The sequence below is a fragment of the Micromys minutus genome, assembly GCF_963924665.1.
Source record: "Micromys minutus genome assembly, chromosome: 1".
Classification (NCBI taxonomy): domain Eukaryota; kingdom Metazoa; phylum Chordata; class Mammalia; order Rodentia; family Muridae; genus Micromys; species Micromys minutus.
The window spans coordinates 52,554,496-52,574,686 of record NC_137969.1 but is presented as its reverse complement, the minus strand read 5'-3'; the positions used below and the strand labels follow the sequence as shown (position 1 = coordinate 52,574,686).

General features: G+C 37.1%; 1 protein-coding gene across 1 annotated transcript in view; it reads right to left on the bottom strand.

Annotated features, from left to right (window-relative positions):
* PSME4 (proteasome activator subunit 4) overlaps positions 1–20,191 on the bottom strand; it is a 118,833-nt gene that overhangs the window by 61,945 nt on the left and 36,697 nt on the right. The window contains exons 7-14 of the mRNA XM_080929766.1: positions 19,032–19,106; positions 17,957–18,079; positions 16,015–16,107; positions 15,187–15,452; positions 14,096–14,282; positions 12,435–12,524; positions 10,858–10,922; positions 10,468–10,618 (exon numbers count right to left, since the gene is read on the bottom strand). Of these exons, the coding sequence (XP_080785892.1) occupies positions 10,468–10,618; positions 10,858–10,922; positions 12,435–12,524; positions 14,096–14,282; positions 15,187–15,452; positions 16,015–16,107; positions 17,957–18,079; positions 19,032–19,106 (1,050 nt within the window). The remainder of the gene's footprint in view (positions 1–10,467; positions 10,619–10,857; positions 10,923–12,434; positions 12,525–14,095; positions 14,283–15,186; positions 15,453–16,014; positions 16,108–17,956; positions 18,080–19,031; positions 19,107–20,191) is intronic.

The following is a 20,191-nucleotide window of genomic DNA, read 5'->3' as shown; positions in this document are numbered from 1 at the left end:
CCCGACACATAATAGTAAAAACATCAAGTGCCCAAAGTAAAGAAAGAATACTAAAAGCAGTAAGGGAAAAAGGTCAGGTAACATATAAAGGCAGACCAATCAGACTCACACCCGATTTCTCAACAGAGACTATGAAAGCTAGAAGAGCCTGGACAGACATCATGCACTCCTTAAGAGAGCACAAGTGCCAGCCCAAGCTGCTATACCCAGCAAAACTATCAATCACCATCGATGGAGAGACAAAGATATTTCAAGACAAATCAAAATTCACACAATATCTGACCACAAACCCAGCACTACAACGAATTATAGGTGGAAAACCCAATACAAGGAAGGAAAATACAGCCTAGTAAAAACAAGAAAACTCCTAAACAAGAAAACTAAAAGAAGAAAAAAACACAGACACAACTCAACCCAAAAAAGCAAAAATGGCAGGAAACAGAAACAATTATTCCTTGATATCTATTAACATAAATGGTCTCAACTCCCCAATAAAGAGACATAGACTATCAGACTGGATACATAAACAAAATCCAGCCTTTTGCTGCATACAGAAAACTCATCTCAGAGACAGAGACAGACACTATCTCAGAGTAAAAGGGTGGGAAAAAAACTTCCAAGCAAACAGCTCCAAGAAGCAAGCTGGAGTGGCTATTCTAATATCGAATAAAGTAAATTTCCAACCAAAAGTTATCAAAAAAGATAAAGAAGGACACTTTTTACTCATTACCGGGGAAATCTGTCAGGAGGAACTCTCAATCCTTAACATATATGCTCCAAATAAAAAATCACCCACATTCATAAAAGAAACTCTACTAAAGCTCAAAAAATACATTTCACCCCACACAATAATAGTGGGAGACTTTAACACCCCACTCTCACCAATGGACAGATCAGGGAAACAGAAACTGAACAAGGACACTGCAAAACTAGCAGAGACTTTGAACCAACTAGAATTAATAGATATATACAGAACATACTATCCTAAAGTAAAAGAATACACCTTCTTCTCACGCCATGGCACCTTCTCGAAAATTGACCACATAATTGGACACAAAACGAGCCTTCATCGATATAAGAAGATTGAAATACTCCCATGCATCCTCTCAGATCACCATGGTCTACGGCTGGTCTTTAACAACAACAAAGACAACAAAATGCCCACATACACATGGAAACTAAACAACGCTCTGTTAAAGGATAGCAGGGTCAAAGAAGAAATAAAGAAAGAAATTAAGGACTTTCTAGAATTCAACGAAAATGATAACACAACATACCCTAACCTATGGGATGCAATGAAAGCAGTATTGAGAGGAAAACTCATTGCCCTAAGTGCTTCCAAGAAGAAACTGGAGAGAGCTCACATCAGCAACCTGACAGCACAGCTAAAAGCCCTAGAATAAAAGGAAGCAGATATACCCAAAAAGAGTAGACGGCAAGAAATAATCAAAATTAGGGCAGAAATAGACCAAATAGAAACAAAAAAAAACCATTGAAAAAATCAACAAAACAAAGAGTTGGTTCTTTGAGAAAATCAACAAGATTGATAAACCCCTAGCCAGACTAACTAAAGGGCAAAGAGAGAGTATCCAAATTAACAAAATCAGAAAGGAAAGTGGTGACATAACAACTGAAACTAAGGAAATTCAAGAAATCATCAGATCCTACTACAAAAACTTATACTCCACAAAATTGGAAAATCTGGAGGAAATGGACAAATTCCTAGACAGATACAAGGTCCCAAAGTTTAACCAGGACCAAGTAAACCATCTAAATAACCCTATAACACCTAAAGAAATAGAAGAAGTCATCAAAAGCCTCCCAACCAAAAAAAGCCCAGGTCCAGATGGGTTCAGTGCAGAATTTTATCAGACATTTATTGGGGATATAACACCAATATTCGCCAAACTATTCCAAAAGATAGAATCAGATGGAATATTACCCAACTCATTTTTTGAGGCTATAATAACCCTCGTACCTAAGCCACACAAAGACCCTACAAGGAAAGAGAACTTCAGACCAATCTCACTTATGAACATTGATGCAAAAATACTCAACAAAATCCTTGCAAACCGAACCCAAGAACACATCAAAACCATCATTCATCATGACCAAGTAGGCTTCATCCCTGGGATGCAGGGATGGTTTAACATAAGGAAATCCATCAATGTAATCCACCATATAAACAAACTTAAAGACCAAAATCACATGGTCATCTCACTAGACGCTGAGAAAGCATTCGACAAAATCCAACACCCCTTCATGTTAAAAGTCCTGGAAAGAACAGGAATCCAAGGCCCATATTTAAACATAATAAAAGCAATATACAGCAAACCAACAGCCAACATCAAACTTAATGGCGAGAAACTTGAAGCAATCCCACTAAAATCAGGGACTCGACAAGGCTGCCCACTCTTCCCCTACCTACTCAACATAGTACTGGAAGTCTTGGCTGGAGCAATTAGACAGCAAAAGGAGATCAAGGGGATACAAATCGGAAAGGAAGAGATAAAAACATCACTCTTTGCCGATGACATGATAGTGTACTTGAGTGACCCCAAAAATTCCACCAGAGAACTCCTACAGCTGATAAACAAGTTCAGCAAAGTGGCCGGATACAAAATTAACTCAAACAAATCAGTAGCCTTCCTATACTAAAAAGGACAAACATGTGGAGAAAGAAATTAGGGAAAAGGTACCCTTCACAATAGTTACAAAAACTATGAAATACCTTGGTGTGACTCTAACTAAGGAAGTGAAGGACCTGTATGACAAGAACTTCAAACCTCTAAAGAAAGAAATTGAGGAGGATCTCAGAAAATGGAAAGATCTCCCATGCTCATGGATTGGAAAGATCAACATCTTAAAAATGGCCATCCTACCAAAAGCAATCTACAGATTCAATGCAATCCCCATGAAAATTCCAACCCAGTTCTTCATTGAATTGGAAAGATCAATGTGCAATTTCATATGGAATAACAAAAGACCTAGAATAGCGAAATCCATCCTCAACAACAAAAAAACATCTGCGGGAATCACTATCCCTGACCTCAAGCTATATTACAAGGCAATTGTGGTGAAAACTGCATGGTACTGGTACAGAAATAGGCAAGTGGATCAATGGAATAGAATAGAAGATCCAGAAATGAGCCCTCATGTATATGGTCACCTGATTTTTGACAAAGGAGCAGTAAACATTCAATGGAAAAAGGACAGCCTATTCAACAAATGGTGCTGGTCCAACTGGCACTCAACATGCAAAAGAATGAAAATAGACCCATTCTTATCTCCTTGTACAAAGCTCAAGTGTAAGTGGATTAAAGATCTCCACATTAAATCAGATACACTGGAACTATTAGATGAGAAAGTAGTGAAAACCTTAGAACACAGGCACAGGAGAAAATTTCCTGAACAAAACACCAATGGCTCAAGCTCTAAGGTCAAAGATTAACAAATGGGACTTAATGAGATTGCAAAGTTTCTGTAACGCTAAGGACATCGTCAAGAAAACAAAACGGCAACCAACAGAATGGGAAAAGATCTTTACCAACACCACATCAGATAGAGGCCTAATATCCAAGGTGTACAAGGAACTCAAAAAGCTAGACACCAGAGAATCAAATAACCCTATTAAAAAATGGGGTACAGAGCTAAACAAATCATTTTCAGTTGAGGAACACCGAATGGCCGAAAAACATCTGAGGAAGTGCTCGACATCCTTAGCCATCAGGGAAATGCAAATCAAAACAACCCTAAGATTCCACCTCACACCAGTCAGATTGGCCAAGATCCAAAACTCAGATGACAGCAGATGCTGGCGAGGCTGCGGAGAAATAGGAACACTTCTCCACTGTTGGTGGGGTTGCAAGCTAATACAACTACTCTGGAAATCTGTCTGGCGATACCTCAGAAAATTGGATATAGTACTACCTGAAGACCCAGCTATTCCACTTCTGGGCATATACCCCAGAGATACTTTAATACACAACAAAGATATATGCACCACAATGTTCATAGCGGCTCTATTTATAATAGCCAGAAGCTGGAAGGAACCCAGATGTCCTTCAGAAGACGAATGGATACAAAAATTGTGGTACATATACACAAAGGAATACTACTCAGCCACCAGAAACAATGACTTAACCAAATTCTTAAGAAAATGGCTGCATCTAGAGAAGATCATCCTGAGTGAGATAACCCAGTCACAAAAGAACAGACATAATATGCAGTCACTGATTAGTGGGATGCTAACCCCAGAGGCTTGCACTCCCCCAGAAACAACTCACAGACTGTATGAAGTCCAAGAAATAAAGAAAACAAAAAATATACATATATTCACAAAACAAGAAGACTTTGACTATTAAAAAAAAATAAAAAAGTAATATGTAAAAAAAAAAAAAACAAAAAAACAAAAACAAAATCCATTTGGAGAACAGGAGTTGATTTGAAATACAAATGCTATCTACTATTACAGTAAATGGAAGCCAAATGCAATTTAATCACCTTTAATGACTAATACAAGAGAACAGAAAAATATTTGGATATTTCTTAAACTTTGTCATTCTGACAAGTATCAACAATAAATTGCTGTATCTACTTTAAAGAACTGAAGTATGCTAAGTATGGCAGTTTACATCTATAATCCCAGGGAGTGGGAAACTGAGCCAAGAGGATCACTGCATCCTGGGGATACAAAGCAAGTTTATGGCCAGCCTGGTTACAGATCCAAGACCTTATCACAAAACCAAACCAAACCAAACCAAAAAAACCTAAAGAGACTTGAATCAGTCTACTGAATTTTACAACAATGTCACAAAATCTTAATCTACATGAAGGCATGAATTAACAAACACCAAAAGTTAGAAACAAGGCTTGTCTGCTAAGAAATGGGTTATGTTCACTTCTTTGGATTCTTTGTAGTCTTTTTTGTTCCTGAGGTTTTGTGCTTTGATTTGTTTTTTGTTTTTGTGTGTATGAGACAGCCTCATGCAGCCTGGTTGGCTCAAGGATGAACATGAATTCATGTATTTCCTGCCCCCTCCTCTCAAATGATAAATTAAGAGCCGGGGTAGAAGCTCCTTCCTTTAATCCCAGGATCGGAGATGCAGAGGTAGGTAGGTTAAGTTCTAGGGGCAGCCTGGTCTACACAGTGGGCTCCAAGATAGCCAGAGCTACATAGTGAGACCAGGTCTCGAAAAGCAAAACAAATGCTGGGACAATCGGTATGTATTACTATATCTGACTATGCTCATATATTCTTAGTAACTATTACACATGGGTGTAGTACAGCTGAGATTTTAATAGGGTGAACATATTATGTGTTGATTAAACTTGAAAAAAGGAAGGAAACAAATAGAAACAGTAATTTTAAAGATCATATATAATTGGTGCCCAGAGCTAGGGACATCCCACTGCTTGCCCTCAGAGAGCACACTCAATCCTAAGACCACAGGCTCACAGGCAGGACAAACTCCAATCAGAGACAATATCATCAAAGATAACAAGTTGGCAGGAGTCAAGACCAAGAACCTAAGCGACAAAACCAAGACAGCTTGGCATCATTCAAACCCAACTTTCCCATCATAGCACTTACTGGATACCCCAATACACCAGAAAAACAAGATTTAGACTTAAAATCATACTTCATGATGATGATAGAGAGTGTCTAGAAATATATGAATAAATCCCTTAAAGAAATACAGGAAAACACAAGTAAACAAGTACAAGCCCTTAAAAGAGGAAACACAAAACTCAAAGAGCTACAGGAAAACACAAGCAAACAGGTAAAGGAAATGAACAAAACCATCCAGGATCAAAATGGAAATAGAAACAAAAAGGAAATCATAAAAAGACACAACCCGAAAGAGATCAGAAAACATTGACATAATAGTCACAGAAAATGCAAATATCAAAAAGCTCCTAACACAAAGCATCCAAGAAATCCAGAACACAATGAGAAGACCAAACCTAAGGATAACAGGTGTAGAATAGAGCAAAGACTCCCAATTAAAGGTCCAGTAAATATCTTCAACAAAATTATAGAAGAAAACTTCCCTAACCTAAAGAAAAAGATGCCCATGAATATACAAGAAGCCTAGAGAATTCTAAATAAATTGGACCAGAAAAATTCCTACCAACACATAATAGTCAAAACACCAAATGTTCAAAACAAACCAAGATTATTAAAAGTAGTAAGAAAAAAAGGTCAAGTAACATAAAAAGGCAGACCTATCAAAATTACAACAGACTTCTCAACAGAAATTATGAAAGCTAGGAGATCCTGGACAGACGTCATACAAACCCTAAGAAAACACAAATGCCAACCCAGGTATTATACCCGGCAAAACTCTCAATTACCATAGATGGAGAAACCAAGATATTCCAGGACAAAAACCAAATTACACAATATCTGTCTACAAATCCAGCCCTACAAAGGATAATAGATGAAAAACTGTAACTCAAGGAAGGGAACTGCATCCTAGTAAAAGCAAGAAAGTAATTTTCTTGCAACAAACCCTGAAGATACCTACACAAACATAATTCTACCTCTAACAACAAAAATAACAGGAAACAACAATCACTATTCCTTAATAACTCTTAACATCAATGGACTCAATTTCCCAATAAAAAGACATAGGATATGATACAGGACCTAGCATTTTGTTTGTTTACAGGAAACACACTTCAGTTACAAAGACAGACACTACCTCATAATAAAAGGATGGGAATTTTTTTTTCCCAATGAAATAGTCCCAAGAAACAAGCTGGAGTAGCCATCCTAATATCGACTAAAGTAGATTTTCAACCAAAAGTTATCAGAAAAGATAAGGGCACTTTTTACTTGTCAAAGGAAAAATCTACCAAGATGAACTCTCAACCCTGAACATCTATGATCAATATGCAAAGGCACCTTTTTTCATTCAGAAAAGAAACTTTATTAAAGCTCAAAGCATATAATGCACCACACACAATAATAGTGGGAGTCTTCAACACCCTACTCTCATTAATGGACAGATCATGGAAGCAGAAACTGAATAGAGATACAGTGAAACTAACAGAAGTTATGAACCATATGGATTTAACAGACATTTATAGAATATTTCATCCTAAAACAAAAGAATATACCTTCTTCTCAGCGCCTCACAGTACCTTCTCCAAAACTGACCATATAATCATGAAACAGGCCTCAATAAATACAAGGAGAGTGAAATAATCCAATAAATCCTATCAGATCACCATAGACTAGGGCTGGTTTTCAATAACAACAAAAAACCAAAAAGCCCACAACACATGAAAGCTGAACAATGCTCTATTCAATGATAACTTGGTCAAGAAAGAAACAGAGAAGAAATTAAAGACTTTAGAATTTAACTAAAATAAGGACACAACATATGCAAACTTATGGGATACAATGAAGGCAGTGCTAATAGGAAAACTCATAAATCTGAGTGACTCAAAGAATAATCTAATAACAACTTTAGGAAAATGGCTAGATATAAAAGTAACTCAAAAAAATCAGTAGCTTCCCTCTACATAAAGAATAAACAGGCTGAGAAAAAAAAATTAGAGAATCAACACCCTTCACAACAGTCACAAATAATATAAAATATCTTGGTATGACCCTAACCAAGCAAGGAAAGATCTGTATGACAAGAACTCCAAGTCTCTGAAGAAACAAACTGAAGAAGACCTCAGAAGATGGAAAGATCTCTCATGCTCATGGATTGGCAGCACTAATATAGTAAAAATGGCCATCTTGCTAAAAGCAATCTACAGATTCAATGCAATCCTTATAAAAATTTCAACTCTATTCTTCATAGAGTTAGAAAAAACAATTCTCAAGTTCATTTGGAATAGCAAAAAATCCAGAATAGCAAAATCTATTCTCAACAATAAAAGAACTTCTAAGGGAAATCACCATCCCTCACCTCAAGCTGTGTTATAGATCAATCATGATAAAAACTGCATGGTATTGGTATAGAGACAGGCAGGTAAATCAATGGAATAGAATTGAAGACCCAGAAATGAACTCACACACTTATGGTCACTTGATCTTTGACAAAGGAGCTAAAAACATTCAATGAAAAAAAAAAAAAAAAAGACAGCATCTTCGATAGTGTTGGTTCAACTGGCAGTAAGCATGTAGAAGAATGCAAATCGATCCTTTCTTATCTCCTTGTACAAAATTCAAGTCCAAGTGGATCAAAGATCTCCACATAAAACCAGGTACACTGAAACTAAGAGAAAAGAAAATGTGGAAGAGCTCAGAACACATAGGCACAGGGGAACATTCCTTAACAGAATATAGGCTTATGGTCTAAGATCAAGAATCAACAAATGGGACCTCATGAAATTGCAATTTTTCTGTAAGGCTAAGGACACTGTCAAGAACACAAAATGGCAGCCAACAGATTGGAAAAGGATCTTTAACAATCTTACATCTGGTAAAGGGCTAGTATCCAATATATACAAAGAGCTCAAGAAGTTAGACTCTAGAGAATCAAATAATCCTATTAAAATATGGGATACAAAGCTAAACAAAGAATTCTTAACTGTGGACTATCAAATAGCCGAGAAGCACCTAGGGAAATGTTCAACATCACTAGTTATCAGGTAAATTCAAATCAAAACAACCCTGAGATTCCTCCTCACACCAGTCAAATTAGCTAAGGTCAAAAATCAGATGAGGATGTAGAGAAATAGGAACACTCCTCCACTGTTGGTAGAAGTGAAAAATGGAAATCAGTCTGGAGGTTCCTCAGAAAATTGGACAGAGTACTATCTAAGGACCCAGCTATACCACTCCTAGGAATATATCCAAAAGATAGTCCCCATTCTTCACCATGTTCCTAGCAGCTTTATTTATAATAGTCAGAAGCTGGAAAGAACGCAGATGTCTTTCAACAGAGGAATAGATACAGAAAATGCAGCACATTTACATTATGGAGTACTACTCAGCTACTAAAAACAATGATTTTATGAAATTCCTAGGCAAGTGGATGGAACTTGAAGCTATCATCCCGTTGAGTCACAAAAGAACACAACATGGTATGCACTCACTGATAAGTGGATACTAGCCCAAAAAACTCTGAATACCCAAGAAACATTCACAGATCTTATAAAGCTCAAAAAGAAGGAAGATCAGAATGTAGATGCCTCAGTCCTTCTTAGAAGGGAGAACAAAATACTCACAGATGGAAATACAGGGACAAAGAGAGAAGCAGGGATTGAAGATCCAGAGACTGCCTCACCTGGGCATCCATCTGATATGCAGCCACAAAATCTAGTTACTATTGCTGATGTCAAGACGTGCTAACTGGCAGAAGCTTGGTATGGATACTTCCTCAGAGGCTCTGCCAGAGCCATACTGATACAGATAAGGATGCTTGCAGTTAACCTTCAGACTTAGCACAGGGACCCCTAAGGATGAGCTAGAGAAAGGATTGAAGAAGATGACAGGGTTTGCAACCCCACGGGAAGAACAACATCAACCAACCAACCCACCCCCTCAGAGCTACCAGGAACTAAAACACCAAACAATGAGTACAAATGGAGAGACCCATGGTTCCAGTTGCATATGTAGGAAAGGATGGCATTGTCCGGCATCAACGGGAGGAGAGGCCTTTGGTCCAGTGAAGGCTCATTTTCCCAGTGTAGGGAATGCCAACATACTGAGGTAGGAGTGGGTGGTTGGGAGTGGGAGCATAGAAGTAAGGGGAGGAGGAGGGGTGAGAGGAGAGTCGGGGAAAGGGGTTAACATTTAAAATGTAAATACAAAGAATACCCAATAAAAATGATTTTAAAGAAAAAAGACCATATACCTAGAAGAATGAGAATCTGTCAGGTGAATGGATGCTTATGCCTTAGGATATCACTCCTAATTCATAAAATTATCCTGCTAAGAATTTAATTTCTATTATGTGATGCAAATTTTTCTAAAAATTTTCTTAATTAAATTTCAAATTTTAAAAATATGGGCAATATCAGGTGAGGTGATACTCCTGTATAAATTGAGTACTTAAAGGGGAGGTGGGAATCTTCCTTCAGCTTTGACCCTTAAGTTAAGTCAACAATAACTAACACCTGTTGAAGCTTATCTAATGCAATTATTATTCAGCTAGCACAATTCCCTTACGCCTAGAAACATTAGAGCTAATGCATTACACTTCAGTTTTAAATTGAAAAATTGCCAAAGCAAAGCTTGAAAATGCCAAGTATGTATCATTAAGAAGCTTACTTTAAACATAATCTGTAGAAAAGGGATGCATGACAATTAATAGACTCTTTTTATACCTTTACACATACAATGATTTCTGCAAATATTATCTGCAGACACTCTGCAATGAGGACCAACAGGTTTTTTTAAACCTTCAGTTGAGGATGAAGGATGAAACGGCTGGTACTCAATGCAAAAGCATCAGTTAAATAAAAAGACTGGAGTTCCTTTTTGTAGTAGTGCTCTCTTACCATAAATATGTCTTTGGAACACTGTGTGAGGATTGTACTAAATGTAGAAGACAAGCCTAATTCAACCAAACTCTCCAAATGAGTCATTTTCTCTGTTTCTGTCTCTTCCCTTGTTTGCTCCAATGTGCTACTTTCTATTAGTCCGAAGCATCTGAATAATCCAAACAAAGTAAAGTTTAGGAACAAAAACCTGGTAACAGTCAGGTAAATAATATTGTTATTACTACTCAAAGATACATCTATTCAATCTTTTCATAACTTATAAATAGACTGTCATTTTTACTTCACAGTACCAACTTCAGCTTTGGGTAAAATCTAAATAAAAGGTTACAGCCCTGAAAGAAACTATTTCAAGCTCCCACCCCAGATCTATCTGGGTTATCAACTTACCTGTCCATAAACTGTAACACAAAATCCTCAAACTCAGCTGTTGCAGAACAAAGTTCTTTTTCAATCTGTAATATTGTAATGTAGGAAAAAAAAATCACAAATATGATTAATCCCCCCTCCGAAGTAATATAATTAAATTATAACCTAATAAGCAAGTCTGATGCAAGTTTTTTGCCTTGGATACTGTCATAAACACCAGAGCCACATATCAAGTCAGAGCCTTTACTTTATTTGAATCAAGGCAAACAACTTTGTTTTCAACTCCAGTTTTCAAAATGCTTCTAAAGCTGTAAAGAACACATTGTACTACTTCATATCCAGATGATACAAGTAACACATGCCACAAAAAAGAAAACATTTGACAACCTCAAAATACTGCTTTCACAATGGAGGGTAGAGAAAGACTTTTGCTACTAGTGTCTAGGACAGCAGAAAAAGTCCACCATTAAATATTGCCCAATGGAAGGAAAACCTTCCATAACAAAGAATTACTTGGTTTAAAGGTATCACTGTTGAGACACTATGTAAATCTTAGGCTTACAAGCCTCCAGCTTGAAACATCTAGAAATTAGGCCCTTCTTTACCCTCCCATATTTACTTGGTATGTTGGTTTTGTGTAGTTACAGTCTCTAACTTTAGTTTCAGTAGTATTCAACGAGTGTGTGTGTGTGCACAAGTGAACATGCATGTACATTTGACATACATGTGGAATCAGAGGACAACTTTATAGAGTCACTTCTTCCCTTCCATCTTCACATGAATTCTAGGGATCTATTTTACATCACTAGGCTTGCTCAGTAAGTACCTTTTCTGGCTGAGGTATCTCATTGTTCCCAGTACATCGTCTATGTCTGTAATTTCTAAGATTACTAGACATTTCTGATTTGTAGCAAGAGATTTAAATGGTTCCCTTTTGGTAAAACTTCCCTACTCTATCTTTCTTAAGAGTTCCATAAGAACCACAGAAACAAAGAAAACCCTCTGTATTAAATTCCACTGCTCCTGGAAAAGGTTATTTAGGCAGGCAATGATGAATGGAAACACAAGGCAGTAGCACCAATGCTGAACAAATTTTGCAAACAATGACAACAAACTGAAGTATACTCGCAGCTATTCAGAGAAAAGGTCTGTGCTTCCTGTACTTCCTAGGCTGGATGCTATGGCTGTCTCACCACCAGAGATGACATGGCTCCTAGGCACACAGGTAGCTCCAGCCACAGAATAACAATTGCAGTTTTTATAAAAACCAAGTTGCTTAATTGTGATGGGGACTGACCCTAGATCCTTATGCATAATATGCAAACACTTTTATGATTTTTATTATTCAATTTTTGAGCCCTGATAAGTGATACAAGCTTGCCTTGAACTAACTCATGACCTCCATTCTCAGCTGTCCAGGCACTGTGACTGACAGTGTATATACGGCAGCAGCGTCCCTGTCCTTTTAGTAATTGTACTTAATGGAACCTATCCTAAACTGTGTGTTGTTTTGTTTTTTAAAAGAGTGAAAGATTACTGTGCATACAAGGAGATATTACATTTCAGTTAAGCCTTCTATAGCCAGAAAGCATCCTTACTTCTGTGAGGTCATTTCTTTCTTGCAGTACAGATGAACAGTCCACTAAAGGCACCAGAGTAGAAAACGTTCCTATAAATTGGAATGTGATCTATGGGAAGAGACAAAGGATTTTTAACTTTAATTATGTAATTCTATTTCAACACAAGTTATTCCAAAAGCTAAGTACAAATATTCAAATTACCTTAAAAGAAATCCCAGTGTACTGGCTGGTTTTGTGTCAATTTGACACAAGCTGGAGTTATCACAGAGAAAGGAGTCTCAGTTGAGGAAATGCCTCCATGAAATCCAGCTGTAAGGCATTTTCTCAACTAGTGATCAAGGGAGGAGGGCCCAGCCCATTGTGGGTGGTGCCATCCCTGGGCTGGTAGACCTGGGTTCTATAAGAAAGCAGGTTGAGCAAGCCAGGAAGTGACATCCCTCCATGGCCTCTGCATCAGCTCCTGCTTCCTGAGCTGCTTGAGTTCCAGTCCTGACTTCCTTTGGTGATAAACGGTGATGTGGAAGTGTAAGCTGAATAAACCCTTTCCTCCCCAACTTGCTTCTTGGTTATGATGTTGGTGCAGGAATAGAAACCCTGATTAAGACACCCAGTGATCTTTCTGGATATTTTTCATTCAGAATAACTTGGCGGCGGCGGGGGGGTGGGGGGGTGGGGGGGTGGAGGCAAAACTAACTCACACAAACCTGAAACTCATATGCAGCCAAGTATGAACTCGAACTCACAGTGGCCTTCCTAGCTCAGCCCCCAAATTGCTGTGATCATGGGAATTAGCTACTACACCTGACTCTAAAATTAAACATTTAGGGTTCCTAACAATTAGCTAGATGTCCCTTTAATAACTGTTATAGTAAAATGTATTCCCATTATATATTAAGTGTAAATACATAGTTCTCCAATCTTCTGTCATTAAAAATTTACTTTTCCTTCCACCTGAAAATATAACATTAAGGAAAATGGTAACCTGTCAGAGAACAGGAAAAAAGGGGGTAAAAAAAAAAAAGCAGCAAGTTAGAAAAAAATTGTAGAAGTAGAGGCTGGAATTTTATATCCTGCAATTTCTCCATTGTTATTCACGGGGGAAGGAGATTTTGTTATTCTGAGACACAGTCTCACTATGTAGTCCAAACTAGTCTCAAAGCTTACTCAGTCTCCCAAGTGCTTGGACTATGGGCTTCTGACACTACATCCAGCTTCTATAATGTATAACTTTTTACCACACTTCCTTGGTTACTCATACAGATAAAGAAAAGGGCAAGAGATGACATCCTAAAACTTTTTAAAAAAAGATTTATTTATTTTATATATATGACTACACTTTAGCTATCTTCAGACAGACCAGAGGAGGGTTTCAGATACCATTACAGATGGTTGCTGGGAATTGAACTCAGGACCTCTGGAAGAGCAATCTTAACTCTTAACCTCTGAGCCATCTTTCCAGCCCCCTGAAACTTTTACTATGTCTAAGAAAACCTGCAAATATATAATGAGTTTTAAAACATCAAGGAAAATTACAAAGAAAGTTATTATATAAATCAATTGTGTACAAATCTCAGCTGAAGCATTTCCAAATGTAATACTATGCTATCTAAAGATATCTAACTAAACAGATATTTACTAAAACAGTAACAGCTACAAAACATAATCATCAATATACTTACCATGCATTTACTAAAGTCGTTTGGATCTACCCCAGGTAATGCTCTCATCAACAGAGGTAGCATGTGTGTTGGGCCTTCAGGAAACCATTTGCTGCCTGATACCAAACTTCGGGCTACTCCAATTACACAATTTAAAGTAGCTGTGAGCTGGTGAGGTTCTGTCAATGTCTCTAAAGCAGGGTATGTTCTATAGTTTAAAACAGAGTACAGTTTCAATGTTAAACATACTAAGTTCATAAACTGCATTTTGACCTGCAGAACTATAGAGAGCAGAATGCTGAGTGGAGATTTCCTACTAACATGAATAGATTTATACACACAAAAAACCAATATAGATATAATTGCATCTCTATCTGATTTTGTCTCCAAACAAACTTCAGTGAAAAAGCATAAACTTAGACTTTCACTGTTTCAGCCAACTTAATCCACAGCACACTGAACGAAGGAAGACAAGGTACAAAATATTCTACTCAGTCCTGTTACAAACAAATATCGTTGAGTCTTTTCTTTTTGGAGATAGGGTCTCCCGTAGCACTGGCTAAGGATAACCTTCGAGTTTCTGATCCTTTCATCATCTTGTCTTCAAGTATTGGAATTACAAGCCTGGAACACCACTCTGCCATGCTAGGTTTTATATGCGGTGAACCCACACAGCTTTGGACTCTACCAACTCAGTCACATCTCCCTACCTTATTTTTCTGAGACGGGATCTCAATGAAACTTGAAGTCACTGATAGGCTGTACTAGCCAGCCAACAAGTACCTGGGATCTTCCTGTCCTTACCTTTCCAGAGCTGTGTTTACAAGCACCTAGCTTTTAAAGTAGACACCTAGGATCCATACTCAGAATTTCAATTATTTCCCTCTGAAAATCAACTTAGTACGGAAGAAATATGTAATCACTGATTTACACAGAAAGGTAAAAAATAACAGCAGTGTCATTTAATTATTTTAGATTTAATTATTTTAATTTTATGTGTACAGGTGTTTTGTTCAAATGTTATCCTTGTGTAGCACCTGTGTGCCTGGTAACCACGGTGCCAGAAAAGAGCATCAAATCCCCTGGACATGGAGTTACAAAGCTGAGCTTACCTTTCAAGCACTGGGGGTATTACTAACTCCGGTCTCATGAGTGCAAGGTTCTGCAGAGCCTGGGCTGCTTCTAGGCTACCAGTTTTGCTAAACATAGCCAAGAGGACAGGCTGAATAATGCATTGTACAAAGTCTGTAACATCTTCATCTGTAAGCTTATGGCTTTCAGGCACAGGAGTTAACCAGGAGGGCTTCTTGAATCTTTCACGATGTAGTCTCCTAACAACACTGTTTGGCAACCGCTGAAGGAGTTTCATTAACTTGTTCTGGGAACACAGAAACAACAGGTTCAACTTTCCTATAGGTTCTATTCAGATTCAACTTTCCTACACAGACATTTACAGTTTCTCTTACACAAGAAAAAAGAAACACCGAACTTTATATTCTTACGACACAGAGCAGCATACTATACCAACTAACAAAGAGTGACTTCTAAATTCAAGGATTTAAATTTTGTTTTCCTTTAGACAGTCACACTATGTAGCATAGCCTGGCTCTGTGATCTTCCTGCCAGTCTCATGGGAGCTAAGACTACAGTCATATGCCTCCCTGCCCTGCCTTAAATTCACATTTTAAAGTAGATTCTAGCCAGGTGTGGTAGCACACACTAACAACAGTGTTCAGGAGGCAAAGACACAAGGCTCTTTGATGATGAGGTCAATGTATGTATATATATCTGTCAAAAACAAAAATCTGAGTCTAACCACTTACACACAGCTAAAGCTTTTATGACAGACAAGAAATATTACAGTTCTAAGATAAACAACTGTTAAATATAATGCCATCTTTAAGTCTTTAAATACTACAACACAAACTGAGCATACTTACCAGCCAACGCCCATTATTTGAAGGATGATAAAAAGATGTGATGCTGTTAAACAATCCAGCTAAATGTTTTTGTACTAATTTACTTGGTCCACCCTGTCCAGAGAACACCCCCCAAAAAGAGAAGAGAAAGAGAAAAAAATTAGTATGTATATATATATAAAGTACTATATATAAACTGATCAATAAGTCAAATCCTAGATAGAAAGGTCTAATGTGGAGCCCCTTTTTAGTAACAGTTGTACCTGTAAAACCACAGTCAAAATGTATCTCCCTAGTTATCTTTGCACAAATCAGTTTAAAAACATTCCAATAAACACAAAAATAATTAATTCTAAATAAAGTTGAAAAAAACAGTAGACTTCATTGTTCTTAAGTAAAAACAAGGATACTATAATTTAACATAAAGACTGCTATCTTGGTGTAATCAAGAACAGTAAATAGGAGCTGGGGAAAACAACAGCCTCAAGCCTGACAGTGTTTGACCCTGGACCAGTGCTAGGAGAGAACAGACTCCCCCATGCTGTTCTCTGACCGGCCCATGGGGTAGAGAAGATCCATGTACAAACACACAATTAAAAAAAAACAAACACAGGCAGAAAAACAAGGATGACAACACAAGCCATACAAAGCATTCCTTAAAATGAATCATTAGGTAAGTTGCTCAACTGTATGAAACAAAAAGATTTACACAACACACATACAGTTCATGAGGTACATTTTTAATTCAAAAAACATTCAAAAATTTTTATTTATTAATCTATTATTAAAACAATTAAAGAAAAAAGATAAAGGGAAAAATTAGCATTCATCTAAAGGGCTATATATATAACATGGGCTCATACCCTTCAGTTTAACTCAAAATGATCTTTTAGCAACAGCGAGGAAGACAAAATGTCAAATTATATTAAGAAAGGGTATACTGGCTCATACTTAACAATCCCAGGCAGAGGCAAAAAAAATCTCTGCAAGTTAAGAGGCCAGGCTGATCTACATATTAAGTCATATGTTAATCAAGGCTATATACCTAGACCCTTGCTTAACCTTCCCCTCAAATCTAAAATAAAGAAAAAAGCTGGTATTATTAACGCGTCTTCCCACTCAAATGTAGGCATACATGAAGCCTATGTCTATGTTTCTCAATATAGAAACCAGAAGAGGCCAAACTACTCAAGAAACCAAAATGATTCCACAACAACTCAGTATCATGATTTTCAAACTTCTGATAGAATAATTAGCATAATTGTCTTTTTTTTAAAAAAATTATACTTTCATATTACAAAAAGAAGCGGCTGCTAAGATGTGTGTGGGAAAAAATTAACTCAAGTTTGACATTGCCCAATTCAGTGAAACCTCCACAATATACATTAAAATTCTTTTTTCTCCTTGAATACAAGACTAAAGTTCTATTTAACAGTGGGAGTTCCAAACCTCACTCTAATTCTGTATGAACACTGTCTTTTCCACAAAAACATCAAATATAGACTGATAATTCAAAGAGGTAAGAAATATTAAAATAAATCCTATAATTTTAATAGAAAGCTGCTCTGATAGTGTATTTATATTTCAAAAATGACACTGAAAGCCATATGGAAATTAACAAGTAATGGATTGTTACAGATCTGAGATATGGATACAGAACATCAGAAAATAGCTGAATTTTGTCATATACAAGGCCCTAGGTTCAATCCCCAGCAAAAACGTAGGTAAAAGGGAAGGGAAGACAGGAAATAAGAGGGAAGGACAAGGGAGAGAAAGGGACGGAGGAAAGGAGCAAAGAAAGAAAGGAGAGAGGTAAACTGAGGGAAGGGTAGAGAGAGTAAAGAAGAGAAGAAGAAAAACTATTTAAAAATCAAGTGACCAACCAAGCTATTAACGTGGGCTTGGATCTAAAGGTTAAAGAAAATTTAAGTGTATTTTATAAAACGCATAATAAACTACAAACCATCATTGCGGTGATCCATATTACAGCATGTCCTATATCGTAAGCATTTGTTAAAAATTTTGGAACTAACACTTGACTGCTTCCCACTGGGAGGTTCAGGCTTCTCAGAATTCTTGTAAATATCTTTTAAAGCAAAACAAAATAAATACAGGAATAAAAAGGTTCACCAGTATCACAGTAAGTCCTTAAATAGCTAAGTGAGTGTTAAGTATTACTCTTTAAACACACCTTCATTACCGCCCCCCCATGTAATTCTAAGCAAAAGTATCAGCGTCTAGTAATTTGCCTTATTCTTTAGAAAGTAGATATAACTGATTTATTATATGAGGTCAGAGGCAACATGTATGAAGCAGCTAAGTCCATATACTCAAACAATGATATAGTTAAACATAAAGGAAAAAAATGAAGCTTGTGCAACTAAGCATGAGCCTTTCCCTTCTTTTACTTTCTGAATACACACAGAACTTTCTTGTGTTCTCATTCTATAACAAAGATGCTGGACAGCAGCAGCTCTAACAAGCAGCTGGCAGACCTTTCAAACCTTAAGGCTGACTTGAAGTCCTCCCTGAGTCTTTGAACATCAGGCAGCATGTAATAACCGTATTTTAATGAAATGAAATTTATACTTTAAAGCTATCATTATTGACAGAGTCCCAAATGAGGGGGAGGGGCTACTTCTGTTCCTTCAGTGGAGAAGAACAAAAGCAAAGACAGTCAAGGGCCTTTGTTGTTCTAATGCCAATTTCCACCTCCTGGAAGACTTTCCAAGAGATTTCTGATACAGTTGAAATGAAACACCTCTTGAGATATTCTAGCTTTAATTACTAAGGGACGGGGGAATGGGTAACAGTCTAGAACGCAATCAAATTTAATACAGAAAACTCTTTGGAGGGAATGAACTCATGACAGTCCTAATAATTCACTTACTACTTTCTAAATTAATTACTCTCAAAATTATACTTCATGTCCTCCAATGCATAACATTTGACATTAGAGTTAAAAAAAAAAATCCCCTTTTCCAAATAATGTTAGTTATCAGGACTATGATACACACATATTCAAATGTTCTAATTACCTTTGGTACATATGGGTCCCAATCTATGTATCCTATATTATCTGTGGCCAATCGAGCAAAGAGATTTACTAATTGCTGAAAGTAAACAAAAAACAAAATAATGTTAAGCTGATGTTGTTGTTTTAAAATGTTAGTTATGTCCTTATTTTTATTTTCTTGAGATGATTCTATATGCTAAAATGGTCCTGAACTTAATGATATTCCTGCCTCAGACTCCCAAATGCTGGGATTATGCTTGAGTGCAATCATACCCAGTTCCTTATATATATATATATAAATATAGTTATATATATATATAAATATAGTTTATGACTGTTAAGACTTGAAAATTTAAAATCTGGTTCACGCCATCCATCAAAATCAATTGTAACCAAAATACTCCTTAAAGGGGGGAAAATCACAAAGCATTATGCACAATGAAAGTTGAAAGGAATATTTATATATCTCCATTAAATGTCCAATAACAACTATAATGAATAGAACTAAAACAAACAGCAATCATATACTTTATAATGCATGCTTGTCTACTTGTTAGAAAATAGTAACATAAAATAAATTAACTGGACCTAGAGAGATGGCTTCATGGTTAGGAGCCCACAATGTGCTAGTAGAGGACTAAAAAAATACCTGTACCAAAAAGCCCCACTGCTGCTCTACCTGTGACAAGGGCTAGAATATCCTTTGAGTATCCTCAAAGCTTCAAGTGCCCAGTTCAATTCTTTTATGCCTCCTGATGTTTCTGAAACCATCACGGTTTTCCTATAGATTGAGCAAGAAAGGCTGGACACATGTAGCCACCAGGAAGTGCCCCTAGGTGGAGGTGTTTTAGAGATCATCATTTCCAAGGCTCAGGGTAAGTACTTTGTGGAGCTGGGAAAGCCAGGCCCTACCCAGTCTGGTGCTAAACCAAAAGAACATGGTCTTTGGTGGTTGGGCAGAGTTTGAAATAAGCACCTGACACCTGCACCCCACCCTCAATACACAAGCACTTCAAAAACAAAACACATGCATTGCTCCAGCTCTAGGGGATGTGATGCTTCTGGCCTCTTTAGGCACCAGTGCCCACCAACAGACAGACCCACAGGTGTGCACACCTATGCATGCATAAACACTTATAAAAACCTTTTTTAAAAAGGAATTAACTGTAATGTTACTATTAG